Source organism: Centroberyx gerrardi, chromosome 13 (genome assembly GCF_048128805.1).
Source record: "Centroberyx gerrardi isolate f3 chromosome 13, fCenGer3.hap1.cur.20231027, whole genome shotgun sequence".
NCBI classification, from domain to species: Eukaryota; Metazoa; Chordata; class Actinopteri; order Beryciformes; family Berycidae; genus Centroberyx; species Centroberyx gerrardi.
In genome coordinates, this window is record NC_136009.1 from 23,566,277 (window position 1) to 23,594,224 (window position 27,948).

The following is a 27,948-nucleotide window of genomic DNA, read 5'->3' on the forward strand; positions in this document are numbered from 1 at the left end:
GTAATTAAATACTGAATGTATAAATATGTGAATATGTACAGTGTGGTTTGCTGCCAGTTGCACTTCCTTTTGCATTTGCATGTGAGATCCTGTTCTTCCTGTTACCAACACGAGATGAGACAAATTCACGTACATACAGTATATTGTACTTCGTGTAATTCTGGTTGTGGCTGAATCTGTCCATATAAAGATAGGCTATATGCACATTATTATATTACATGCTGCATCTTTCCAAATAGCCATATCTGTTAACCTGATACTCTTCTCTTTCAGCAATCTGTATCAGCATTGATCTACAGATATAAAATTAACTTAATTTGTTTGTAAAAGTTCCTCAACATATTATATTTTTCACAAAAACACAATTTGGGGCACGAGAAAACACAAAATGTTAGTTTTTGTTTTTAGTGGAGATACACAGGCATCCATGTAAACTTAGACCAATGAGTGTCAATGGTGTCAAAATGCCCATGTTCAAAAAGGACAAACGGGGACTATTAAAGTTTTACTCATGATTTATGCCAGTGACATATTTTAATACAGATGATTTACCAGCTCGGCAATAAAATATTTTCCAGTGAACAGATATGGCATACAAACCCAACCCATGCTAGAACAGCTTGCTCTGGCCTTGACAAGTGGGAAATTGATGATTTTTCCACTGACTGATCCCACAGCATACTCGTCTGAGCTTTTATTTTGAAATGTGTTTACCAGGAAGTACTCTTTGGTCTTCTCTGGGCGGCGCTAGCTGCTCTCTCCACTTCCTTGATTTTGTACAGCTAACGTTAGGCGCTGCACAATGAAAACACTAACTTTATTGAGCTTATTTTTTACGTACGTACTAGTGGACAGCACTAACATCGAGGTGAGTGCAGATTATTGTCATACACGTCTGAATATCTGGTCAGTTTGTGTCTTTTACGTTGTATTTCGCCTGAAATATCGCTGTCATGTTAGCCGCCTGTGCTGTCATGAAGCTAGCTAACCTCTGTGTACTGTATTTGATGCTGAGATTGGTGCTAGCTTTTACATAGAGGAACGTACGAAACCAGATAAAATACATAATTTTACTCCTCTCTTTCCACCTCTGTTATTCAGGATAAAGCAGCACAGTTCTTCAGTAGTGGCCATACTAACAACTGGGCAGTGCTGGTGAGTATTCAATGACCATAAATCCTTTCAAGAAGCTGAGTACATACACATTTACAGTTACAGTTACAGGACGTTACAGTTACCACTATATGAGAAACATTAAAGTCCAACATAGTGTGCTATTTGTGGCTGATTAACTGTCTTTCCCCACTTGTGTCCTATCTATTATGATAGGTGTGTACATCCAGGTTCTGGTTCAACTACCGCCATGTGGCCAATACTCTCTCTGTCTACAGAAGTGTGAAGAGGCTGGGCATCCCAGACAGGTAACAAGGATAATATAGCTGTCTTTTATATGTCACATTCATTGTGTCAGTTTTAGATATTGAATGATGATATTGATTCAGAGATACAGACAGATATCCAAAGCTTAATGTCTGTGGAGTGATTCTGAATAATAATCTACTTTCTAGGGAGCCGATATTGGCCTATTCTCAAATATCAGCCAGTCACTGCCGATGTGATGGAGGTTCCTGGACAGTATATAAAACCTGAAATAAAACTGTATTTTCTTTGGATGTTTTATTTATTCATTTAATTGTTCAAAAGGATTTTAATTTGAATTGAAGGTGCAGTGGGTTACCTGGCCTTAAGGAGCTGCTAACCCTAAAACTATTTCATTAGTCTGGCTTCGGTGAAGAGTTTAAGTGTCACATGATGGTCTAAATGCTGTTTCAGATAATTTTTCACCCTGACAAGAATACAAATCTGGGGGAAACACTGAATCCGTGGAATTTTGTGGCATGCAAATGGAAAAATGTAAAGATGTAAAATATTGACTGTCGGCAGCTTCAATCCAAAAATATCGGTATTGTTATTGCCTTCAAAAACCGATATTGGTTGAACCCTTCTACTGTCTATTATTATGACTGTTACTGTCCTTGCACTTAATGTGAGGTCCTGTTGTCCTTGTGCCACATGTCAATGTACTGAGTTAGTATATATGTGGTGTTGATGGGTTTCTACAACAATGCCACATGATGAATTTGGATAGAATGATTGTACTTGGCAAATTCAGTGTTTCAGATTATGATTTGATGATACGTAATACAGTAGGTTCATTATATCAGGCTTAAGAGCCCTGAAACACAACACTCTCCAAAGCCACACTCCTCTTCTCATTAGACCCCTGTCACTTAATATCAGTCTGTTTAACTGCATTAGTTGCCACTTGACTTGTGTTTGACTGCATGGCAACGGCACTAGTCCTTTCACTTATTATCAAGAAACATTCAGTTATCAAATATTGCATCATTTTGAATCTCCCCTGTTCTTTTCTGTTTCCCCAGCCACATAGTTCTGATGCTGGCAGACGACATGGCTTGTAACCACAGAAACCCCAAACCTGCCACGGTGTTTAGCCACAAGAACATGGAGCTGAATGTGTACGGTGACGATGTGGAGGTGGACTACCGTGGATACGAGGTTGGCTCACACTGGGCGGGCACTCACACAATTACACACGCAGTTGCACACTGCAAAAAATGTCTGTCTTAGCATGTCAGTTTGTCTTGTATTCAGTCTTAAAATCTCATTAAAATGAGTAAAAGATTGAGCCACAAAACACTTCATCACAAAATAACTGTATTTTTCAGCCTTGTTTCAAGATACTATCACTTTTTTCTTTAATAAAACTCCTAAAACTAGTGCAGTTTTTAGGAATTTTAGTGTGTGAAGTGTCAGTATCTTGAAACAAGGTTGAAAAAGGCAGATCACTCCACTAGTATTAAGAACAAGACACTTGATTCCAGAAAATACTTGAAACAAGTTGACTTACATTGGAAACAAGTGAAATTATCTCACCCCATTAGCTGATTTTTAAGATATTTTAAGACTCAATAATACTAGATTAGATCACTTATTAAGATGGATATTTTTTGCAGTGCACCCCACTGAGGTGTAGCGGAGGGTGGAGCGGTTGCTGTCCTCCAACTCTGATTGCTCAGTGTTTACCATATCTGTTTAACAGGAAATGACTTGATATCATACACATCTTCAAATAGAGGGGCACCCAAGTGCTTTGTTTGTTATGGACTAAGGTAGAGCCCTGCTGGCTTATCCTCTCTTTATCACAGTTTGTTTCTGATTATTTACCCTGCTTTGAGCCGCTTGTTTAAATATGAATACACACAGGACGGTGAATCCATGTTTGCCGTCACGCTGTAATGATGTGCAAGAAAAGCTGATAAAGATGAAGAGGGGGGAAAAAAAGAGGAAAAGGAAAAAAACAACAAAGAGTAATTGATTTTCACGGTTTAATTAAAAGATAAGTAGCGCAGGACAAAAGTGTTTTTCTGTTACCTTAAGCTGACACTACTGCTGCAGTACTAAAATGAAATGTTTTCAATTTTGTGTTTATCAGTCTTTCATTTCACTGCGTACTGTTTGATAAAAAACTACTCTCACTGAATTAGAAGAGCTGCTTCTCATAATGTGTCACAGCCCAGTCCATGCTAGGTTATGAGTTCCAGTTTTCCTCCTGTCTGTGTTTCAGGTGACAGTGGAGAACTTTCTGCGTGTTTTGACCGGCAGGCTGCCGCCCAGCACTCCGCGCTCCAAACGCCTCCTGTCTGACGACCGCAGCAACATCCTCATATACCTGACTGGTACTTAAAGGAAAAATCCACCTTCAGATACTCTTACACTCTCATATATCACCAATCTGTGATGTTCATTGCATTCCGTTATTTTGTGATGTAGTGCTGTAATTTACTGTTTTTTTTGGTGTGCCCACTTTCCCTCAATCTGCCTCGTCTACTTCTACTCCAGTTAGTGATTTCCTACGTTTCCCAGAATGACTTTTGACAACAAGCGTGAACTTGTTGCATTCGGCTGTGGGTTATATGTGTAGGTGGAGAGAGCAATAGCAGAGTAACAGCTAGCGTTTTCCCAGTCATGAAAAAGCAAGACGTGCCTACTCAGAATGTGCTCAGCGTTTGGGCAGTTATCCATGTGAAAAACAAAAATCAAACCATACAGCGACATGGGCCCAGAAATGCAAGGTACATCGCCAATAGCTGTGTTTTTTTCGGGTGGATTTTTTTTTTTATGTCCTCCTACCTTTAACATTTCCAGAGCTATGATTGCTCCATCGCTATCTGAATGTTAAAGTCTGAAAAATTACACCTCACCATATACTGCTGGGCATGAACGCCTAAAGCTGCATATCCACTGGGTCTTTACACTGCAGCTGGCATAATTTTCTCATTATTTTTAATGGAAAGGAAGTGCTGTTGCATGTGTCTGAGAGTGCTGAGTGGCAGACGTTAAACATATTTCAACATTTAGCAAATAAACACCGCGCTTCAAACCATGAACCCGCTGATCCCTTACCAGGACGATTTGTAACACTGATAGCTGAAGAGAGCTGCCTGGGGGACACGAGGTCCTCCAGACACACGGTTTAAGTGTCAACCATCAAAGTTTTCTATGTTTTTTTGTGTTTTGTTTGTGGACAGGTCACGGAGGGAATGGCTTTCTGAAGTTCCAGGACTCTGAGGAGATTAGTAACGTGGAATTGGCCGACGCTTTTGAGCAGATGTGGCAGAAAAGAAGGTAAATAATAAAGCCGATCTAAAGAGAAGATAGTCATGCAAAGGAAGAGCAAATATTGTGTTGTTTCATTTGGTCTTTTCCCTGAAGGGCAGTTAGCTGTGCAGCATGTCAGCATTCAGCAGCATGCATATAATGACATGAAACTTAATCTATGGACATGAGGAAAGTATTACTAGGTGCTCAGAGTCGGGCTCTGTGTGTGTGTGTGTGTGTTTGTTTGTTTGTGTGTTGTTCGTTCATGTGTAACACTTTTTGCCATGAGCAGTGCTTAGGGGAATTACGGTATTCACTGTTTAGGCAGCACAGAGCCCTAATAAGAGCCCTGCATAAGGCAAATTCAGTGTGTGCTCGTACACCAGGCAATACACTTTAATTCAATATTTTGTTCAGCGATCCTCTTAGTTACAACAACACTGTGCCACCACAGCACTTTGGTGTTAACAGGTGGAGTTTTTAAAGTCAACATGGTCAGTTATACACACCCCCTCCCCTCCCTCCTCATCCCCTAAAAGCACAAGCGCACTTGTTATATTAACAATAATAAATGGAAACTGGAAAGTGCTGTGATAGCACAGTGTTGTTGTAACTAAGAGATTTGCTGAACAAAATATTTGGACCGCCACTTAAAGAGTGCAAAATGTAATTCCCCTAAGCACTGCACATGGCATAAAGCATCACACACAAATGAGCCAACGAACACACAGCGCCCAGCCCTGTTAGGACACCATAAATTAACAGAGTACTGTAAATGTTTGTACTGTGATGAATTTCACTTGTCTCCCACGACACTTGACCTGACTGAAATAATGTAACATCTCATATGCCATTGTAACAACTAGAGAATTACTGCATACACATTAACCTAACCTTTTGTGTGAGGGACAGAGACTTTCTCTAATAAAATGAGCTTGATATAGCCCCTGTATTTAATGGACTGTTTCTGAATGGGTTCGCGTTACTTTTCAAGGTGCTATGGTGGTTAATTTGTGAATCGCGAGAGGCTAAACAAGCTAGAATAGCTTTCCGCTAGCAGCGCCCCTATTGTCCTGCACACCTATCAATAGAGTGTCTGGGTTGCAGTCGGGCCCCGGGCTGCTGGATAAAAGCTTGGTGACGCCAGCCTTGACGCTCGTGGTAATTGCGGGCTTGAACGGCCAAATTACGGCCGCCTTGGAGACTTTGCCGCCTCCTTTCATTAGGGACATTTCAAGTCGATTCAGTGAACTGGACACAAGAGCCTTCTAATGTTTGGCTAAACGAGGGAAGTAAGTTGCAGTGAAATTCCCCTTTGATAGAGAAACGGAGGAAGGAAGGGAGGGAGGAAGTAAAGGAGGGAAGGAGGAAGGGAGGGAGGAAGTGTGTGCGTGGGTGTGTTGGGAGAGAACTGAATGAAGCAGTTGGTTTTTCTTGGTCACCATAGCAACTGCAGTATGAAGGATGAGTAGAAGGTTGTGTGTTGTACTGTGTCTGATTGAAACAAATGGACCTGTGTCATGTCTGCAGCGTGTGTCTCAGTCATCTTGTTTGAGAATATATGTATGATCCCGTGTGTGTTTCTGTGCGTGTGTGTGTGTGTGTGTGCGTGTGTGTGTGCACGCTCGCCCAGGTACAACGAGCTGCTGTTCATCATTGACACCTGTCAGGGAGCCTCCATGTACGAGAGGTTCTACTCTCCGAACCTCATGGCTCTGGCCAGCAGCCAGGTTGGAGAGGACTCCCTGTCGGTGAGTTACCTGGCTTCACATGGACCTGCATACAAGATGAGCAATGTTTTCAATCCACTTTAAGACTGAAGCCTAAGCTTGAGTGCGGTGTTCATTCATAGTTAAAGGAATAGTTCAACCCCATGTGAGCTGAAACTCCATTAAAGTTCGTAGGATCACCTAACACACAACAAGTATTTCCATCTCAACCTTCTTGAAGTTAATGGGGCCATCATTTTACAGCTCCTAAAAAAAGCATAAAATGTACATCAAATTTCTCCAAACACATCTAATACAACAAGTTAGCCCCAGTGCTTCCATCTCAGTCTTCTCCTAAACTATTGAAGTTAATGAGGCCATCTTTTTATAGCTCCAAAAACAGCTTGTGGAGCATAATCCAAGTGTTTTCTAGCCAAACAATTGCACTGTGTGTCCAAAATCCAATATTTACCTCATTATCTCCTATATTTTCCTCATTGACAATACTTTGAAATATAGAGAGAAAATGTAAGAGATAATGAGATAAAGGTTGGACTTTTGGACCCACAGTACAGTTGTTTGACTACAAAACAGCTGGATTATGCTGCACATTAAGCTGTTTTAGGCCTTTTTTGAGCTATAAAAAGATGGCCCCATTAACTTCAATAGTTTAGGAGGAGACTGAGATGGAACCACTGGGGTTAACTTGTTGTGTGTTGCTTGGAGTTTCGACTAATTTTTTTATTTTGGAGTGAACTATTCCTTTAAAAGGTAGACGAGGCTGTCCATTTTCAGATCTGAATTGACTGTACAGCTGTAAGCGTGTTGGCTGTTTAAGTAAAACCCAAAATGGACCTATGGTTATTCATCTGAGTGCTTCACAGTTATAATACCTCATAAACCCCACTTACATTTCCGAGTTTTACCTTGCACAGATATCCGCAGGTCTACATGACTTACATTTCAGCAGAAACATGACATGTATTTGACATCAGTTTCCTGTCCCCGTATTCCAAAATGACACCCGTGTCACTTGGCATTACACATGCTGTCTCACTAATTAGTGGCAGGGCAAAAGACGCATAATTTGAAGACAGCTTGTCAAAATACTTGTCACTTCATGTCATTGCCTACCAATTTGTGTTGGGCTGAGGAGCCGTGTTTCTTTTGTATTCATTCAGAGGTGTGTCAGCAAGAAAATGAGCACCGTGTCCTGAAAGCATGAGAAATCTAAAATCACAGCGTAGTTTAGTTATTGAACCCAGGTCCTTTGGGTGGAGGGATGGCCTCTCTCCTCACCATGCCACCCTGCTGCCACTAAGTACTATCCTAATTTCCCCTATACAGCAAAAAGAAGTGTGGTTGTAATGTTTAGCATTAATGTTTTTATTTTATTGCCGACCTTAGATCAGTCTCCGTCCATTCAGATGTTTGTTTGTCTGCCGTCACACGCAATATCTCAGTCACCACTAATTGGATTTTAATGAAACTTGGTTACAGTTACACATCAAAACAAGATGACATATTTGTTACTGATTGTCCCAAAGGGAGACCGGATCATTCGTGGAAGACGACATGTTTGCTGTGGCTTTGTTATGATATCCAAAGACAATTATTTTTAGCACGGCAGCATCCTTTAGAACAGGGTCTGAAACAGGGAAGGATTTTGAACCAAAATTAAAAATGCCACCCAGGTGAGGAAATGCTGGTAAAAACTGAGTGATCCCATATTTTCTTTCCCTGTCCCTTTCCAGCACCAGCCAGATTTGGCCATAGGAGTCCACCTGATGGACCGCTACACCTTCTACCTGCTGGAGTTCCTGGAAGACATCCACCCTGCGAGCACAGCCAACATGAATGACCTGGTGAGGATGTGTGTGTGTGTGTCTGTGTGCCTCTGTGTGTGCATGTGTGTGCCCTCTACCCAGGTGCACATGTTTACACTGCACACCTTTAGATGTCAGCTCTGCATACCCACAAATAAGTGTGTGTGTGTGTGTGTGTGTGTGTGTGTATGTGTGTGTATGTGGGTGTAAATGCATGCACCTGCACATAGATGTCTGTTCTACATACACACAAAAGGGTGTGAGTGTGTGTTTGTGTTTACTGTATGCAAGTCTGAATACATCTCATTGTATATGTTATCTGTTATTGTTAGAGCCTTCACTTACAACTACATTCTGCCCTTTTATTCGTTTCTGAGGAGCGAGGGTGTGAATACAACCAGTATTCATGTGGGATCATTTTTTATTTTTTTTTGTAGCTTAATGGACACTGTGACACAGTGACTCAGTTCCTGTGAAAGGTTTTGGGGCTTGAAACACCTAGAATAGTGAGGCAGTATCTCTCCCTCTCCCTCACACTCGTTCTCCCCGCCTCCTTTTTCCACTGTTACGGTCCTAAAGGAGCCAGATGAAAGCAGTGGGGCTCCCTGCCTCTGTCACACAGCATCCTCACCGGACTCAGCACTTGAAACAGAATGGATAATACTGTGCTAAGGTTGTTGCCCTTTGACACTAGATGATGTCGGGGGTGAGTTCAGCCTGCCCCGGGCCGTGGCTCGGTCTCAACAGCATCACCTCCCTTTCATCTTTCACACCCCTGCAGAGACAGACTGGCCCCAGGGTGCCCCCCCCCCCACTTCACTAGGGGCTACAATCAAACACCTCAAACCCTAACTCAGTTGTTGGTCTATATGGGACTCAGTCTAAGCTCTCTGATCAATGTGCTCTGACTAATGCATATTATTCTTTCCAATTTTGCTGTTTCTGAAGATGCACTCTTTGTTCTGAGGCTATTTTGTGGCTTTAAGGATCAATATTATGGATTTCCCTGTCGGGCCAAAAGTTGTTTTTTTTTTTTTTTCATCCGGGCTGCAGAGGCTTGCATTTTGGTCAAATAGAAATTGCCTCCACCTTCATCACCAAATCCTCCACCAAATCTGTTCCCTGTGTTTTTCAAGTGCCATTTGACTGATGGAGATAAGGTTCGCCTTGATCTAATGATTCTTTTTTTCTTCTGGAGAGCTTGGTCAGATGACGCACTGATGAATCGTAGACTTAAGAGGATTAACCCACAAGTGGTAGCACCCCAGGCGCTGATAGATTTGTCTGATTAGATATGCACAAATGTCAATCTCCATGCCTGTGATCTTCTCCACACACTGCCCAGTACATTTAGGTTGTTGTCATTTCAAATAACACCCCCCCCCCCCCCCCCCCCCCCCGGCCCCCGCCCCATAGGTCTCCACCTTCAACACCACTGCAGCTCTAGCCATGTTTGATGCTGTTGGCAATCAGTGATATGAATATGAGGAGACACAAACTGTTCACCACCGGCTGAGTGTTCAAATTCTGTGACCCCATCATCACATCCTGGCAGCACACTAGCAGCTACAATGGCAACTTTGAAAAAAATGACATACACCATGTAATTGAAACTTTTGTCCAAAGTGCTTTACAGTACCATAAGTGCATACAGTACATATTTTTGTTTTACTTTTCTAGGATGGGTGGGCCCCAGTGGGAATGAAGCTTCTAACCCTGACAGTGTGCCCTGCCCATCGAACTACACAGGAAACTAAGCTGCATATTCCTGATCTACTGTTTGTTGTTTTTGTGTTTCCCCAGTTCAAAGTGTGTCCCAAGAGTCAGTGTGTGTCCACTCCGGGCCACCGTACCGACCTGTTCCTGCGGGACCCGGGAAGTGTCCTCATCACAGACTTCTTTGGTAGCGTCCGCAAAGTGGAGATCACCATGGAAACCATCAACTTGACCAGCCCCATAGAGCAAGTGGAGGAGAAGTAAGCTGATTTGATTTTTGGTTGTCACTGGTGTAATGTTCCCCCTCAACTTTAGCTTTTTCACATCATAATAAAGATAATTATAATATGATAATTCTAAAAATGATAATTATATGACACCATTACTACTACTGCTAACAATAATAATAATACATTTACATAGCACCTTTCTTAACTATGTCACAAATGCTGTAAAATAATAGCTACAAAACAATTACATTAAAAATAACATCAGCTATAGTATAGGGAAGACTTCCACTGCTGGCTCCTTTAGGGTTCGCTAAGTAAAACAGAAACAGCACATGACCATGTAACAGTAATGTTAACATACTAACTATAGGCTAGAGGACAATTAGTGTTAACCCAATCTCTTCTGAAAGACACCGTTATATATTAGAACCAAAATGGCAAATCTCTAACGTTAAGTGATTTTTTTTTTTGTGCTAGATTAGGGTCAACCTGGATGTAAAAACTCTGATTGATCTCATCGTATTTTTGTTTTTAATTGAAGCGCCGTTGGCCAAATTCTTTGATGTTTAGTTCCCAACGTGTAACTAGGCTTTGGTGCCAATTTAGAACATCCCTCATTAGTGATATCGATTCCTCTACTAATGATGTGTTGAGTGGCCTGTTTTTGGGAGAGTAGACAGACATCACTATGTCCAATAGGACTATGTCCAATTCTGACCAGTAGGATTATTGCTGGGCCTAATATTACAGCGCACGTTGGTATTTACAACTCTACCTAATCAGTGCCAGTAGATGCTGTAGTGTTTCATAACATAGTAAGAATTATAATTGAACATTTCCCCATGTCTTATCAGGCTGTAATTTAGACACTTCTAATAAGTGGCAGTGAGTGAGCAGCCTTATATCAAGTGGAATATCTTTGGCGCTACCCTGAGGCGAACTGGACAACATACACCCAGTTTGCATGAGGAGAATGTCCTTGTAGTGAATTCCCCTAATGAATCAGGCCAGTATCTAGGGTGTGATGAATGGACTTGGCCACTAGATGGCTGTAGAGAGCTGCCCAAGTCCTTCCACATCATCTGCTCAACATCCTCTGTGGTTGGTTAAACATTGTTTGCTTACTCATATTAGCTAGTTCCCAAACACACTAATCCCTTAATAAGGACAATCATCTGGAGTTTTAGGAAATTCATAGCTAATGTACCAAAATGCAAACAGTCAACCATATATTGACTCATTAGGCTTTGAGTTAGGGATAAATTGCTGTGCTCTACAAACAGATGTGATGGAAAATTAAAACTTTATTCACGATTACGCTCCCCCCACTTCTATTAATTCCATTAAGCAGGCTTTTAATTGAACCACTGGGCGGTTATAGTAAAAGAATCTAATGTGGTTGGCTGCTAATTAGTAATTAGAGGTAATTGCCATACCGATTTCAGTTATTGGCTGCTCAGTTTGCTATTTTGGCCTTGGGCTAGTTAGTCATTACACACAACTTCCCCTATTACTTTATTATTGATTAGGGCTGACACATTAGGTCTGCCCAACCTCCACACAACACAAAAAGACGCCACTAGTGTAATTGAGCTGGCTGTTGGCCTAATTCAGTCCTACAGAGAGACGTTTTATCTCCAATTCTGATGTAAGAAACTGGCAATCCCCTGATTCATTTGATGTTTAATGGGGCTCAGTTTGCTGATGCACCAAAAGACTAGAAGCATCTCCTCAGTATTAAGAAGGATCAAAAGACTATTGTGAAGGTTCAAAGATCTTAGTGGAGACTAATGGCAATTTCTGTCATTTTGTATGTCGCGCTGTAATGTGCCTTTGTCTATCAGAGGCCGGGCTGTGCCTGTGTGAAACTGCTCATTAGTAAAGCCAAGACATCTGGATCTTTTTCAGACAAACAATCACAAAGAGGCGATAGAAACAGGAGCTTTGTGAGAGCTCTTGATGTTGAAAGCCCTTGTTGAAGTTAAATAATAGTGTTTCATAAGACCTGACAATGGGCCATTGTGAGCCCCGTCGGTACACACAGAGAAAGGATCGCAGATGACCTCTGAAACAAGCCGTTATTAAATATAGTGCTGCTTTAATCCACTTTTGCCAGCTCAGCCGGCCACTCAGACAAGTGGAGGAGGAGATTTAGAGAAGCTGTGTACACATGTGTGTGTGTTTGTGTGTGTATCTCTGTCTCTTACTCATTCTCTTGCTCTCTTTCCCCCTCTCACTCTCATCCCACTCTCTTATTCTCTCTTCTCCCTTCACCTGTTTCCAAACAGCCGTTTTTCTCAGAGTAATCATGGGTCCTTCCATTAAGTGAATTACTCTCAATGGAGAGGACATTTTAATGGACCCCCCTAGTCCCCTTCATTATAGGTAGGCTTAACACTGTAATGAGATTGTGTAGTAATTCACATCCAGCCATAGGTGGTTGTTGACCAAAGCGCATCATCCTGTGGGTCACACGGCTCCCAGGATAATTACAAAAGAGTTGAAACTATCAAATTAAAGCTGAATTTCATACCCCATCGCATCATAAAGTAAACTCAATGAAATATATGATGCACATGACCTGGAGCACTGGATAGAGTTCACAAAAAATACTTTGGTTGGTATGAAATTATATGGGCCATTAGTAGAACAGATGTTAAAAGGAAATTTGTTTGACCCAAAGATGGCTGGATTTGGGGGAGGAGTGGCGGGGGGGGGGGGGGTTGTCACATCCATTAGAATCAAGTAAGTGAATTGAAGAATCCTTGCTGAAAATCTCTTTATGGAAAATAAAGTGGAAAGTGGTTTGAATTGAATTAGAGCTCATCTCCTATGCTAAGTGAAAGAGGGGGAAACAGCACTCCTGGTTTCTCACGTTTCCCCAATAGCAGAAAGAGCTCAGAGCATGTTGAGAGCTCAGCGGGAGGTTGTCTCCCTCCCTGCCAGCCCCGGTCTGCTTCTCGGTCTCTCTTCCTGTCCATCAGAGCAACTTCTGCTCTACCGCACAAGACATGTTTAGAAGAAGAGGGCGGGAGGAAAGAAACGGAGCTGGAACGGAAAACAGAGAAAAAGGGGTGAACGAGAGACAGAAAAAGAATGAGAGAAAGCGCAAAAGCCGGAGAAAAAACGTTTAGAGACCGAGAGCGAGAGTAGCAGAGAAAAGCAAGAGACAGAAAGAAGCAGAGAGAGAGAGGAGAACAGGCTGCAAGTGGTTGGAGGAGAGCCATGGTGGTCAGTTGTGTGACGACCCACCGGGGGTTATGGCCCACTTTGGCTAATCAAAGAAAGTTCAGGTCAGCCAGCTGGTCAGACAGACAGCCACTCAGTTCAGCCTCCACTTGACTGTGACCAACAGGCTGAATCACTCCTTCCTCTCTCTGTATCGCAGAGTGCGGTCCTGGAGGCATACGGCGCTGTAGAAAGATACACATGGAAGAACAAATTTAACACTGAACTAGGCAACTTGGCACACTGGCAGCAAGAGGTAACTGTTTGAAAACCGTTTGAACTTTAGTACCCAGAAATGATGTGATACGATGTGACGTAAACTGCGCACAGCACGCTCATGTTTAACAATCCGCCCGGTCTGCGATGCTTTATACCAGCTAGGTAGCACAGAGACGAGAGAGGCAAAAGATGTAACCTTGGTGAGTCCAGCTTTCTCGCTCTCTGCTGCTCAGGAGACAGTTTTGTATTTTTTTCTCTTAACTTTTGATTCATCACTTCCTGTGGGTGGAGAAGATTTCCTGCCAGAGACTAGAATTTAATTTGGGCAAGTAGAGTGAATCCACGGCTTCTCAATTAGGTGGGATGGAACGTTCTGCTCTTTTGCAGCCCCGCTTTATGATTTAGGTCAATAAGACAGGTGTATTTTTACATTAAAATCTTGCCTAGTGTGGTTTGATTCCATATCTGAAAGGCCACAGGTTTGTTCCTCGTAGCCAATGTATATCCACCAACTGCCATGGGACCTTTTCCTTTTGAAGTGTCCTTGAGCAAGACACTGAACCCCAACATGCTCGGTCATTAGAAGTCTCTGCTGATAAAAGCATCGGCTAAATGCCTGAAATGTAAACAGCTTTATTTGAAACCCCTAATTCATATACGATTCAGATGTTTTAGGTTCAATATTCTTTAAGGACTTTAACAGATAGAAAAAGCATTATCTCTGCCACACTGGTCTGGCCTGTGGAGACTGAGCAGAATTTTGCTAAGCCCTTTTTTTTAGGATTGGCTTGAAATGTAAAAGCCTCTATCAACTCATTTGTGAACATGCTGAAGGATGCCAAATGTCAGAACCATCAGCTTACAGACAGTCATTCCAGTCACCCTCCATTCAACAGTGACCTACAGGCTGTGAGACACATGTAGTCTGAGTATCACAGACACTTACATATAGGGAGTAGGGCCATCCTTTGCCTCTCGAACGGCTTCAGTGCTCCTCTGATTGCTGTCCTGCAAGTCCTGAACTGTGTGTAGTGGGATGTTGGACTGTTCTTCAAGAAGGAAAGCCTCCAGCTCTTTGATGAAGGAGGTGGAAATCTGCTTCCCATAAAGGTTCAATGATGCTATGATGATGCAATGATGTTTGCATCTGGTGATTGGAGAGGCCATTGAAGGCATTTTACTTCATCCTGGCGTTGATGAAACCACTCTTGAATTTGTTTAACAGTGTGTGGGGACATTATCTTGGAATATGGGAACATCATGAGCAGTGCCACCATAGGGTGCTCCTGTTAAATGGTCTCACATTCCTTGGCCATTATATGACCATTAAGACTCCCAGTAGATTAGCATTACAGATCCACCGTCATGTTTAACAGTTGGCAACAGATATTGTGAATTGAAGGCGTCCTTTGGCTTTCTCAAAACATAAGCCCTTCCAGTGTAGGAGAAAAGGTGCACGATGACTCATCAGACCATATTTTTTTTTCCCTGTGGCTTAGGGATTCAAGTTTTGTGCTTCTCATACCAGGTTATGCGTCTTTGTACATCGACCGTAGATACAAGTCGTTTCCAAATAGCAGCCATGCCATAAATACCAGCTTTATAAAGCTCACAACGTACAATTATGTTGACACCGCCACAGAGAGATCGATTCGATTCTGTGGGCGTAGTTTTCAGTTGTTTAGCAACTCTTCTGTTAAGTGTCCGTCTGTTCCAGTTAGCAGACTTAGACTTGTGACCGCTGTTCCTCTTTGCTGATGCAGTTTGTCCATGTTTGGCATATGTTGTCATGATTTTCAAGGCTGTGCCCCTTCCCAAATTAAATCATTTTTTGTTTTTTTTGTGACTGATGCCACTGCAATTTGGAAACAAATTGTTTGGCCTCTTTGGAACTATTGCCTCTGTTAGCTGCTTCATGTTGCTTTGAAAACTTGCATATAAAAGTGATAATGAGCAGGTCTCTTTTAAAGCTGACACATACTGCTAATTGGTATTCAACTTAATGTGACTTGATTGTGTAGCTGCCTTTATAATTGAGATGTAGTTACTTCAAAGATAAAGTCCTTTTTCATGTGGTCTTTCTGTTATTTTGGTTACTTGCAGGACGCAGCTAACTCACTAGTGATGCTACCAGTTTCTTTTTATGACTGTTAGGTTTACTAAGTTCATTCATTGTTAACATTTTACACTGTGTTGACTGCAGGGACAGACATACTGTAGCGTTGCCATGGCTGATATGTCGAAAGGCTGAGGAAAAAAAATGTAAAATAATGTTTAGAATTGGTTCCAAAGACGATCTGCAAATATATGTGTTTAGGATGCGAATCTACGAGTGTGCACCTGCTAATATGTTGTTTTTCTGCTTAATCCGTCCTCTTTGTGTGTCTATATACTCACACACACACAGAATTCATGCTAATCTCACACACTCTTATCAAGCTAATTTCGTTTCTCCAATGGTTCCTCAGGATGGTTTTTTTTTTCCATTTAGTAAGGGGAAAAATTGGGTTCATTTGCATCAATTTGCACTGCATATCATTGACTCGGCTCTGAAATGATGTGCCAATCACACACTGCGGCTACACACTCTGCCAACAGAAACACTGGAGTCTGTTCTTCTCCCTGACAACTCTTTTTTTCATTACTGAATAATGATGTCCCACATAACAAAAGCTTAATGTATCCGAAGCACAATTCACTTACTTAATTTGTAGGTAATTACTAAGAGTGCTATTATGTGTGTGTGTGTGTGTGTGTGTATTTGTGTGTATTTCTTGTCAGGTCTGTGTATGGAGAGCTACAGAGCGAGACACATTCGTATGTGGACCAACTGCCAGTGTCTGAGATCATCCATCAGGTAAGGGACACACACACACACACACACACACACACACACACACACACACACCAGGGTCAATGGAGGACAAAAATGATTCCCAACACTGCTCAGCTCCACACGATTATGCTCATGATGACATAATCAAGACATTTTCATCATCCTCTCCATTTTCTTTGCAATGAAAAATAGTGTTTCTGTGTGTGTGTGTGTGTGTGTGTGTGTGTGTGTGTGTGTGCTTGTAAGTCTTTGCATTGGAAACCTCATGCATCCCCCCCTCTGTTTCTGTTATTTCGAAGCGCATCCGCGTTCATCCTTAATTTGGAGGCAGAACAGAAAGTTATGTGCAACATCCACAAACAGATGTGTTTGTGCCGTCTCCATGGCGACGGCTGTAAGTGTGAAATGCAAGTGCCTCCCAGTCTCTGCATGGAAGGGCCACCGTGAAATCCACCAGAATGGATTGGTAGGAGTGTGGCGAGGAATTGTGCGTTCAACACATTCCCAAATGGATTGTGGCTTTCAGTCGGGGTGACCTTCACAAATGAACGCCCATTCCTCCCCGTTCCACCTTTGGAACGTGTGCTCCGCATTCAAATAGGGAGTCTTGGTTCCTGCATCACTCTTGGAAGATTTTCCATTATCAACCTATTAAAAATACTGTACTTCCAGTTGCACTTGTGCTACAGAAGAGTGAGGAAGTCACATTAATCTTTGCCAGGGGCAAGAACAGACTTTATTGGTGCTTGCGTTAGGGGTTCAGTTCCCAGTGGGATCGCCCGCACTAAAAATGTATGCACTCACGGTACTCTGAGGCACTTTACATGAAAGCTTCAACCAAACGGGAGAATAGTAAATGTTTCTTGAATGAACTCAACTGAAGTCTGAATGGCCTTTTAAATTGAATCATATGTCATATTATCTAACTTTATGTTTAAGTTATATAGAATTTTATTATTTAAAAAAAAAAATTCTACGATTTATTATTTGAGAAATTCAAATGCTGTGATGCTCACACCAGATCAGTGTTTCAGCCTAGTGCTCTCATAACCTATTTGGACCGCTGTGATGCAGCTGTTTCTTTCTGGCCGAGCTGCACAGCAGGAATTTGTTATAATTTCCAAATGTTTATAAACCCAATCCTTATCTTAACCCTAACTATAACCAAGTGATGTAATACCTAACAAGAAAATACAATATAGTAACTTAACCTATTGCGGTGTAGAAATGCAGGTTCCTGTGCTGCTGATGTTTCAAATGTGTCACCTGCAGGCTGCCATAGTGGAGTCAAATTAGGAGATTTCAATCAAATTAGTCAATCATTGCTTCTAGTGTGGTGAAGCCAGTGGTTCTATCAAAGTTTGGAGGCGTCAGATCCATTTGACGCGTCACATGTCGGGTTTCAGTTTGTTTTGTTTTCTCTTTGATTTGTTTAATGGACGGCTGGGAGATATGAGACTACTGTAGTGTTGGAGATGCAGGTTTTTGCTACAGTGATGTTGTTGGTCTCATCTCTATACACGGGGACTAAACCACCTCCTTAATGATGATGATACCAGAGGTCAGACCCGTCTGAACCGAGTAAGTGGTTCAATAAAATCTAAAAAATGTGGGGTCCCACCGCTGCTAACATTTGTGGCTGACATTGACAGTGGTGTGAAGAGGGGAGTCACGGTCAGTTGGCCCAGAGAAGCGAGGCTGACCACAGGCCTGAGACCTGTCAGAGACCTACTGAGCATCTTGATGGGAAACAGGAGGGGTCCCCGCACCCAGAGGCACTCTGGGAAATTAGCAGAGGAGTGCCTCAAAGGCCTGGCAAACAGAAACCTGTGTCAGATCTTCTGCCCACTGCTCGCATAAGAGTGCCCTATAAACTGTGGCTGTAATTGTCAATACACAGAAGCACTCGCACTATTGCAAGTTCACACACATACACACACACACACACACACACAGATACACACACCCTATCAAGCCTCCTCCGTCTGCTGCTTGGCTTGACGTCTCTGTCTCTCTTTCATTCTATTTCTTTTTCATTTTTTTCTTCTTCTCTCTTTTCTTTCCCCCCCCCCCAATCAAACGCACCCACACGTACAACACACAAACACACTCGTCAACCCGACGACCCCTGTCAGAGATTTCGATTATCGGCTCGTACTTCTGCTGGGTTGAAGATGGGAGTCCTGACAGACTGCCTCATCTCTCACTCCTCTCACCAGTCCATCTGCACAGCAGCAGAATGACCAATGTCCATCAGTCCTATTGACAGCTCTCCTGTTTTTGATTAACTGTCATATCGTATATGTGCAGCGCTCGTCGCGGCTCTCACCGAGATATCTTTGTTTTTCTTGCTTCTGTGGCAGCGCTCTTTTTTTTGTTGTTGTTGTTGTTGTTGTTGATCAAATGCACTGATCTGGAGAACTAGATGTGTGATTGAATCTCATAAGTTGTGATGTCTGAAATATTCCCAAGTGGTCTGTAGCTGATTTCATTTGCGCCACCAGAAACAAATTCTTCTCCCATTGTTCGTCCTCCAAGCAATCCATTTTGTTTTTCAATATGCCAGTAGAGCACACCAGGCGATAGCTTGTAATAGAAAAGTCATCGGACTGACTGACAGTGGATATATAAGACAGCGCAGCATGGCATGTATACAAACTTCCCCTCATGTGCATGTGTGTGTGAGGAGTTGATTAATGCCCTGTCACCCTTGGCAGCTGTCTCAGTAGTGGAGACGGGGTGAGTCCCCTCATCCTGCCGCCTCCTCTTCCCAGCCCCACACATCTCATCACATTGCCAACGCCTAATCACAATATGTTCCGTTCTGGAAATAACTAGAAGGGGCTCTTATTTTTTTTTTTTTTCCCTCTTCTCTTGTGTATTCTATTTTATTTATTAATTTATTTCTTCTCACTGCTGTGATTCCTGGTCTCTGGCGTCAAATTGTTATTTGTTCTTTTGCCAGCTTGACGCCACACCATATGGCTCTGGAGAATTGAAAATGGAAACAGTGAAAATTAATGCTTTGCCCCCCACCCCCTCCTCTCCCCACGTCACCCCCCCCTCTTCCCCTCCCTCACACTGCAGCAGTGTCACTTCTGAAGAAGTGAATGTTGGGACTGTGCAGATCACAGGCCAAACCCTCTCCGACAACCACGCTCCTTTTATCAAATGTCAATTAGAATTTGCTTCGCCGAATCGCTTGGGCTCGTTAACTGCGAATGATAGCTGTTAGGAAAGAAAACATCCTTTATGAGAGAATAACGCACTCGCTACCTTGACTGTCCCAGCACTTGCTGTGGGCTTAAATGTCAAGGCGATGCGGCGTACTGTCCTGGCAGCGCGCAATAGCTGCTCTTCTGTCATCCGGCTCTCCACAACATAAATCGCTGCGGTTTTGACCTTGGAGTGCGCGTGTTTGGCAGGGCATTTCAGACCTCCCTCAACGACCATTAGCATCCAGCATGGCCATGTTAATTAGCTCCAATCAATCAGACGGGTAGCTGTTAATTGATTTTGCTAGTGAATTGAATACGCAACACAAAGCGCATGTAATGGAGGAAAGCTGCCTCAGTTATAGGTCCCTGTCCTTGGCAATGAGATGTGAATGGTACAGTCAGTAAAGGTCAATGAACAGTCGCTTCTTTTCTGCTTCTCTCTCCCAACCGTTTCTCTCCCCTCTCTAATTCCCTTACTTAAAGCTGCAATAAGCGATATCAGACCTTATAACCAATCCTGAAACTAATGTGTGCTATGTGGAGATTTCATTGAGACATAATGATATAAACCAACATCCACACAGCAGCCAGCTGTGTTGCTGTTTTCACCTCTTTTCCAAAGCTTGTTGTCAAATTCTGCTCCGGTACGAAGCTCCTCCCGGTCCATTCAGTAGCTTTTCGTGTTTTTAAAACTAGCTTGGCTCCTCCCTTGCTGTTTAAAAGCGTCCCACACCCCCCTCCCATTCCAGAAAAATAAATTGTAATGGTGGAATCGATGAAGTGAGCAAGTAAAAGTGTTAAACTAGTAAACTTGCTGCCTAGGCCTACGTCTTCACCTACCTCTTCATGTCATTGTGGGACATGTAAGATCTGGCAAAGCTGGACTGGTAACGGCGACATTTCTCCGCAGGTACGTTTAGCTTAGCTGTTATCCTTTATGCACGGTGCAATGTACGTCATTAGTAAGCCTGCGTAGTGCAGTGGCTTTGCTGTGTGTTATTTACATATTTTTGCAGTTTCCGTCGCCCTCTAGTGGTCAGAAAATTTCGCTTATTGCAGCTTTAATCCTTTTTCTCTGCTTCCCTCATGTCTGCGTCTAAGGGTTGTTGTCTGGTTTCAGTATGGAGTCAGTATGGTCTTGAAAAATCTGTAAAAAATATTTGAAAATTGTCTTGTTTTTTTCTCCAGGCCTAGAAAAGTTATTAAAAATGTTGAGAAGTGTTTTTGAAGTTGTGCACTGTAGAACTCCCTTGATAAGCTTTTGCTCAGCTGGTTAAGGGTACAATGTCAAGCTCAGTTGCTGGTAGATCTAGTCAAGAAATAATAACCTGTATTACAAATGTCCTGGTTGTATAAGTCCCAAGTGATAGTTGTCACCAGCCAAGACGAGACCTGAGGCATTCAAATGGGAACTGAAATTGTGCTGTACAGTGTATGATGGAGTAGTCGCTGAATTTGATTAGGAAAAATGTGTAGGAACCAAACTGCCTCTTGTCTTCCTCCCTAGTGTGCATCACTTCTTTTCTCTACTTCATGCACCTCTCCCTCTCTCTCTCTCTCTCCTCCTGACATATGCTCCTCTCTCTGCTGGGTGTGCTGACGTGGCCTCCTGTCACACTCGATCCATCTCCCCCTGCTCTTCCTTACCCAGGGGGTTCACGGTTGCGCATGCACACACGCGCACACAAACACACTCTCTCTCACACACACACACCTCTACCTACCATTGTCACGGAGGTCAACCGTCCCCGACAGCCACGCGCTACCATTCGTCTCTCATGAGCATTCCCGCCGGCCTCTGGCTCTTCCTCCAGGCGTCTCGCCCTCGGTCCCAGTCTCAGTTCCTGTCCTCCGGCGGCCACAGCGTCACTAAAGCCACGTTCACACTGCAGCGCAAAGTGTCCCAATTCAGACCGCCCCCCCCCCCCTCCTATGTGGTTTTAGTCCAGTAGGAACTGAAAAAAAACACATGGAGTCTGATCTTCATATGTGGTCCTAAATCTGATCCATATCTGATCTGTGGCCATGCGATCGCAATCTGAACTGTAAGAAATGATGTGGTTTTTATGTCATTCTCCATGTCACAGATCACTGTTGTCATAACTCTGCATCCATTTGACTGTAAAAACATGGAGGACGACTCAAGCAGCCAATGGAGAGACAGCGAGGTTGCAAATTTAATTAGTGTTTCGGAAAGTCTCCATTCCAACAGAAGTAGAGGTGACATGTTGTATTTGACTAGTGTTTCAAACAATTTGCAAGAGAAATGGCCGAGTAAGTAAAGTTTATTTATATAATAGCACCTTTCACAGAGCAAAGTCAGAAAGTGCTTCACAAGAGTAAAATAGTTAAAATAAGACCAGAAAACAGTAAAATAAGACATAGAAACAACACAGAAAAACACACAGAATTATAGACATGCTTTCTGAAAGTGTCAACAGAGTCCGCAGATCTTAAGTCCAATGGGAGAGCGTTTCACAGTTTAGGATTCACAATTTCAAAGGCTCGATCACCTGCGGGGCCACGACAGAACTTTGTGTCAAGGAAAAATCGAACCTCTCAAAGCCAAGTTCAAGGAGTCAAAAGACTCCAATCAACAAAGTGGCTATGGCTGTATAATGTACCTTTTTTACAGCGAACTTGACTGTATTTTGGGCCATAAACGCGATCTGTTGTTCATTTGTGCATGTGTCAGTTCAGGATGGCGGTCCGTTCAAACTGATGCAAAAAACTCTGAACTGAGCACTGCAGTGTGACTTCCATCTCCAGTTGACTTCGCCCTGCCCAACTCTGTGTAGCCCACAGCCGCCCCCCGAGCTCCAGGCTTGGCAAACGCCTCGCCGTCTCCGCTTTAGCATTCTGGATGGCAGTGGTGCTCTATTGATTTGACTTGATTGAGCTGTTAAATAAATTTAGAGTCAGACGTAATCCAATTTTAGCGCTGGCCTCAGTCTTTCTACATTAGAAATTGGCAGCGTCCTCACGTAACCTGGAGTTTGGATTGAAAAGACAGCCTTGAGACACGGTGAACTGCACGCACACACACACACACACACACACACACACACACACACACACACACAAACACACACACACATGCACACAGTCTGAAATTAACTTTTTGGCTCACCTGCCAAGGGCTGGTAAACCACAAAAAAATTACCTGCCAAGAACAATTTTCACCAGCCAAAGTAATTAATTTACACTTTTCATAGAAATATGTCACCCTGCCCGTTTCTATGCTGTTTCATGTGTAGAATCAGGTATTGTGTGTTTGTGTGTTTAAAACGGGCTCACTCACTCACACAATGGATCAAGTTCATCATGAAATACAACAACACACACACTCTGTTGAAGTTAGAATATTTCCCATTTTTGAACCATCCAGGCAATTTGCAGTTTCGGTTTTAGATGCTACTGCTTTGTGTAGCGCAGCGTAACTGGCCGCCAGTCAACCGTCTGTTTGAAACAGAGCCACTGTTTTGCTTTGATTTGATTGGCTCACGGTCAGAGAGAGTGTACAGTGGTCAGCAGGGACAAAATCTGAGAGCCAGCAAAACTGTATATAACCGAGGCATTCAAATGTTATGGTCTCATAAACATTTCAGCCAGTGTGGCAGGTGACTGCTACTGATTTATCTGCCAAAGACAAATTTTACCAGCATCGTGCGCTTGGCAAGTGTTCATTTCAGACCGTGCGTGCACACACACACACACACACACACACACACAGACACAGACAAAGTGCACAATATGCACCTGCCTCTCATTTGTATATGCATGAATACAACAGGGAGGATTCCACTGCACCTCTGCCAATTCAAAACAGCCGAGTTCGCTGCCTCTCTTAAAAGCGACATTCAGCGAAATCGCGACGATCAGTTGAGTGCACAGATCAATTTATGTCTTAATTATAGTGCGAGTAGACTGTTTCACCGCTGCTACGCTACTGTTCAACTGGATTACATGAAATATTAGTCTGTCTGCTCTGTAATTAACACATTAAGTTGATCCATATGAGCTATTATAACTGTATCTGTCTGTTGGCCGCGGTCGCACCATGACTGTGTGTTTGGCTGTAATGACCCTGGACTGGGCTTTCACACCAGTGTCTAATCCTCCTGGGCCTGTCAGTCTGCTGTCAGCCTGGCTCTGGCTCCTATAGAAGTGTGTGTGTGTGTGTGTGTGTGTGTGTGTGTTAAGTCGATATGGATGTACTTCAGCGCGAATAGATGCAGTGGGTGCTTTAGTGGCGCTCACACAAGCTCGAGAGAGAGAGAGAGAGGAAGAAAGAACTAAGAAGTGTTTGTGCAGCAGCTTTACTGTACAGCGCGTCTCCCTAACCTTGTGTGTACAGTGTGTGAGTCGCACGGCGCGGTGTGTGTTCATCCTCTTTGCCAAGTCTTGAGGTTTTGGCTTAGGGGGGATGCCTTTTCTAACTTGTGATTTCCTGACTGGATAATGGCAGCTTGTATAGCGGGGGGATAACAGAAATCTCTTAAGTGTGTCCTCACAGCCCATCTATAGCTTTGTCGCTACCGGAGGAGTTAGGAAGATTTTTTAGAGGTTAAATCTCATCTCTCCCCGGAATATTCCCTGGCACATTAGCATATAAATGCGCTCCTTGTGAGATGCATGTTTAATACGGGCGAGATTTAAAAGTATAATCATACACAAAGTGATGATGTGGCAGTGAATGGGACAAACACAAGACTGGGGAGGTGTACTGATGAGCTTTACCGCTGCTTTTGTGTATGTGTGTGTGTGTATATGAGAGCAAGAGATAGACAGTGTACATAAGAGTGTGTGTATGCGTTTGTGTGTGTGTGTGTGCGCGTGCCGGCAAGTTAAAGATAAAGTGAATGTACGTGTGAAATCCTGTGCCCGCCTGCCAGTGTGAATGACAGAACAATCAGCAGTGGACTCAACAGGAGAAATATACACACAGTTCCTAACCTGCAATCTCTCCCTCTCTCCTCTCCCTTTTCATCTCTCTCTCCTCCCCCTCTCCTCTCCTCTCCTCTCTCTCTCTCTCTCTCTCTCTCTCTCCTCAGAAACCCAAACAGAAGGACTGGCATCCTCCTGACGGCTTCATCCTGGGCTTGTGGACCCTCATCCTCATGGTTTTCTTCAAGACTTACGGCATCAAGCACCTCAAACACATCTTCTGAGGCCTTTGCATTCTCATCACTGGATATCTGAGGCCTAAAAGACTTGGCGTTGCCTTTATGGAATATTATAGGAATATTAGAGGGAATGTGCAGTTTACGACTAGCAGAGGTGCAGGAATGACTGTTTATTTGTCATTTCCAGCAATTAGAAACGTCTTTATTTTGTTTTTTTTCCTGAAAATGGAAACTGGCAGGGAGGCGTACGGCACAACTGCTTGGCCAGATACTGTGATGCTATTGGTGCCATTTTTTTGTTGGGAATGATTCCTATCTACTGACTAATACTAAACATGTATGTATTTATTTCATTTGTAAGAATTTTTAACTAACTTGGTGAGTTTTAAGAGAAAAGAATAAGACAGAAGAGGTACTTGAAGGTCGCACAGCAGACCAGCAGATATGCAAAGGCCCTGCTCTATATGGGCACACCATTAGCAGTACAGCCATTATTATGGTAACAGTTTTATGTGTTCTTTTGTCAAGGACTTAGGCATATATTTATTTTATTCTGTCAAAAGTTCTGTTTTGTCAGCCCATTCCATAATTGCGTTGATTTGTCTGAAAATGCACTGAATTGAGTCTGCAGATAAGAATTTAATTTATTTTGAGAGCGCGCTGCTCTGCATATTTCAGCACTAGCCTTTTTATTTAAGTGCTACTCAGAACGTCTGCTCGGTCAAAAAGGAAATGTGGGAAGAGGGCCGGCTGATTGGCTGTGAGTGGGCTGTGGAGAGATTACTAGTTAATGTCTCCCTTGTCCATATACATTACACTCCGTGACCGCCATATCGCGCTTTTGAAGGATAACAATCGCACGTAATCCCATCTCCTATGATGGACCCCTCCGGTTTTCCATTCACCAAATTGCCCTCCCTGTGGAAACATCCATTAGCTCCCCAGCCATGTACTCCACTGATTGTATTCAGGGTGATGGACAGCTATTTCCCCGGCCCTTCCGCGTCGTGTGCTATAGCGGTGATAAGTGAGTGATAACCTGGTAAGCCGCTAGCCGTCCCAAATGAATCTCATTCGCTCGATGTGTTTTCCCCCTTTTCTCTCCCCTTTTCTCTCCCTGTGTACCCCTTCTGCATTAGCCTCATTGTTGGGGGAGTGACTAATGGTCAAAGCATATGGATTGAACCTGCGGTAGTTTATCTTTGCTCCTTGGCGGTGAGCTCCCGCCCACCGGGTGCCCGCTGCCACTCTCCCTTGCGGCTGAAAGTGGAAAATGGATGGAGTGGGAAATGAAAGCCAGATGTATGGGAGGGCAGCTGCTGCGTCAGCCGCCGCGCGCCGTCTCTTATATATTATTTACGCAACTCTTATTTCTTCTTCCTTTTCTCCCTGTTTTTTATTTCCTGTAATCTTATTCCTCCTCTCTTCTGGGGAGAGAAAACACACTACTTTTTTTTTTTTTTTTTGGCCCGTTTTAATTGGTAGGATTTTGATGCCCTGATTAAAGATGAAAGGTTGGATCTAAGGAATGTATTTGTGTCTTTAACTGCCTGTTTTTTTTAATCTTTTTTGAAAAGATACTGAGCTTCATTAATTACTCTGTAATACTGTTTGAAGATACTAGTGCTGCTTTTACTTGTACAAATATTTGAAGGTATGCCTGGTAAAGCTGATATTCTAAGCTTGTTTTATACCACAAAGACACCTTGAAAGACTTGAAATCAGTGCTGCTTGAGTCGACTTACACACCTGCGCTGTTGTTTTCTGTTTGGACACGTTTCAAACAATCCAGTGAGGTTTTTAATGCACTATTCTGTCTGTTCCTGTCTGGTATTTCAAAGGCAGAGCAGCCACTGGATCCAAGCCCATATACACTCATTGTATACCTAGCTGGCAGCAGATACAGTAAAAATTAAAGCCGCCCTACCTGAGATGGATTTGTTTGTTCGAAAACCCCACTTCAAAATTGACCCCATCTCCTCTGCGCCTCATTCCTACTTCAGCGCACACGGACCGAATTGAATTTACACGGGTTTCTCAGTGTTGTGACGCGCTCTCCTGTCTCCTCTGTCACTATGGTTTCCCTATGCTAATAAAGATCAGTGTCTGTCTTCTTTCACACCTGACTGGGTGGGGAGAAACCAGCGACAGGACAATGTTAGAGCAGCTATCTCAAAGCAGACAGAGAGATTTCAGGCTTAGGAGTCAGGGAGGATGCTCCGAATATGTCACACATGTTTTTTTTAAACACGAGTCGTGTCGGTGTTCACCAGCACACAGACGCACAGTTGTCTTAAAAGTGGAAATTGTAGACATTAGCCCCATGTGGCAGCCTGCTAAATTTAATGGTTTACCCACAAACACACACACACGTACACACACATACTCTTTGGGGACAAAGACTCCATGACAGGTTGTCCAATTTCCATGGAAACTCAGGATTCTTCCTACTGCTTGCTTGTCAGCGAGCCTTTGTTATGTCAATCATCCTTCGTAATGATAATGGTAATTTCAGCAGTCACAGGCATGGATTTTCACTCTCATTGGCAACATTGGTTGTGGCACAAATCATGCTCAGTCGTGCTTACTTATTTTAATAAGGCTGCTTTTTTGGAACTTTCAATGTGAAAACAAAAATAAAGGAGAAAAGGGAAAACTTCTGCACACTGATTAAGGTTGCTTAGATAGCAAGCCCAGCAACAAATATAAAATTGCACCCATCAAAGCCGGCAAAAAAAATCCCTTTTTTTGGACTTTATTCATTTATTTAAAGTGTCACAGCAGACTTTATACAGACATTGAGAACTACGTATATAGCAAGAAAGCAAAGATTTAGCATTCAGCCCTTCATTCAAAATATCACAATCATTATTTTGATATCAGTATATAGCCTTATATCTGCTAACATATGCAAAATCCCATGTTAAATAATCAAATTGATGTTCTTTGCATTGATCTACATGGTAATACAAAGTATAATAAAATCTGTAATTATCAAACCGTATTCCCTAATTTGTTTCAGATCTCTTTCTGTGAGAGGTTTTAGTTTGTGTTTAGTTTTTATCATTATTTTAAACAACAGGTATTGGGTATCATGATAACTGGATATCATTACTTCATCCCAATATGATTCTATTGAAAGGCGCTAAACAGTAGT

The 27,948-nt window shown here is 42.8% G+C and overlaps 1 protein-coding gene across 1 annotated transcript; it reads left to right on the forward strand.

The window, feature by feature from the left end:
- The first annotated feature begins 756 nt into the window (after nt 1-756).
- Nucleotides 757-27,659, forward strand: pigk (phosphatidylinositol glycan anchor biosynthesis, class K). The gene is made up of 11 exons (XM_071924348.2): nt 757-868; nt 1,102-1,155; nt 1,330-1,421; nt 2,445-2,580; nt 3,650-3,761; nt 4,614-4,710; nt 6,317-6,434; nt 8,147-8,257; nt 10,022-10,194; nt 16,393-16,468; nt 24,720-27,659. The coding sequence occupies exons 1-11, from the start codon at nt 803-805 to the stop codon at nt 24,834-24,836; spliced, it is 1,152 nt and encodes a 383-aa protein (XP_071780449.1). The 5' UTR covers nt 757-802; the 3' UTR covers nt 24,837-27,659.
- The last annotated feature ends 289 nt before the right edge of the window (nt 27,660-27,948 follow it).